Below are 1204 nucleotides of genomic sequence, written 5' to 3' on the forward strand. Positions count from 1 at the left end.
CTTTTTTTTTTTTTAATGATTTTGAGTTTTGTTCCACATTGTTCTCCCACTGGAGGAGTTTTTAACTCATGCAGATACTGGCTGCTGAGTCTGATAAAGCCAAGGTCAACAAGTAAAATGGTACAGTGCCAAGATTATCGAGTAACATGGCGGGTCACTAGATGAAGTCCAGATACAGTCTCAAGATTGGCAGACAACATGGCAGGCCACTGTGATGAAGATTCAGCCAAATGCAGAATCTAGATGTGCCACAAAGTTCACAGATCTTTCTCAAAGTGTCATCTTATATGCTGGAGGAAGACTACATCCTTAAGGCAGCTACTCAGTTACCCACAGTAGATTCCACCATGAAGTTGATTACCAGTCTCATAATGGGGAATAACTACATCCATCTGCTCAGCCACTCAAAACCAGGCCCAGCCAAGTTGACACACAACTTAACTACCACAATGCCCCAGGGAAACTTTCATTGGAATTCATCAGAATATTTGGCAAACTGATTTTGTTATCAGTATTTTAAGTTTAACTTTCAGATTAAGGCCAAAATGGGAACAGATACAAGGTAGAGCATAAGGAAATGCTATAGAGAGTAAGTCCAGTAAAATTTTTAGAGTAAGAGGAGTATTTTTATAGAGTTTAAGATCAAGTTAAAAATGGGATTGAAGACTGAGGGGTTTAAGAAAGGGGTGAAAAGAAAATACAGTTTGACCGTTTTAATGAATAATATAACTTACTTTATACCTGAACTACAAATTTTATTTTTTTGTCTTTTTAGGCACGTATTAGAAGTATCACTCCGACAGTGGTTATAGCTTGGATTTTATGTATGTGTATGCATAATAATGGAAATAATCTTTGAATATTAACTGTTCACTCCCTGACCCCCCCCCCATTACCGTCAACAGATCCCAGAATCATTAAGATATACTACATGGCAGAGATTGGGGAAAGACAAGTCAAGGCAGTTATTAGATACTACAAAGGTAAGACAAAGTAGATACTTCTACATATACCTGGGAAATACACTATTTATTTACTACATAGTTTGTATTTCTTGAATGTTTTCCATTTTCGTGTTTTTATTTTATTCATGAGTTTAATAAGAAGGTATCGTTCTGCTTCTAGAAGTGGGGGAAAAAACTTTATATATATGTATATAGATGTGTATATATATGTGTATATATGTGTATATATGTGTGTATAT

At 35.5% G+C, this 1204-nt stretch overlaps 1 protein-coding gene across 1 annotated transcript in view; it reads left to right on the top strand.

The window, feature by feature from the left end:
- ABCB7 (ATP binding cassette subfamily B member 7) overlaps positions 1-1204 on the top strand; it is a 219109-nt gene that overhangs the window by 102555 nt on the left and 115350 nt on the right. The window contains exon 2 of the mRNA XM_007958347.1: positions 906-983. Coding sequence (XP_007956538.1) covers positions 906-983 — 78 coding nt within the window. The remainder of the gene's footprint in view (positions 1-905; positions 984-1204) is intronic.

This window comes from Orycteropus afer, unplaced genomic scaffold (assembly GCF_000298275.1).
Source record: "Orycteropus afer afer isolate SDZICR_OR568_19922 unplaced genomic scaffold, OryAfe1.0 scaffold00942, whole genome shotgun sequence".
In the NCBI taxonomy this organism is placed as follows: domain Eukaryota; kingdom Metazoa; phylum Chordata; class Mammalia; order Tubulidentata; family Orycteropodidae; genus Orycteropus; species Orycteropus afer.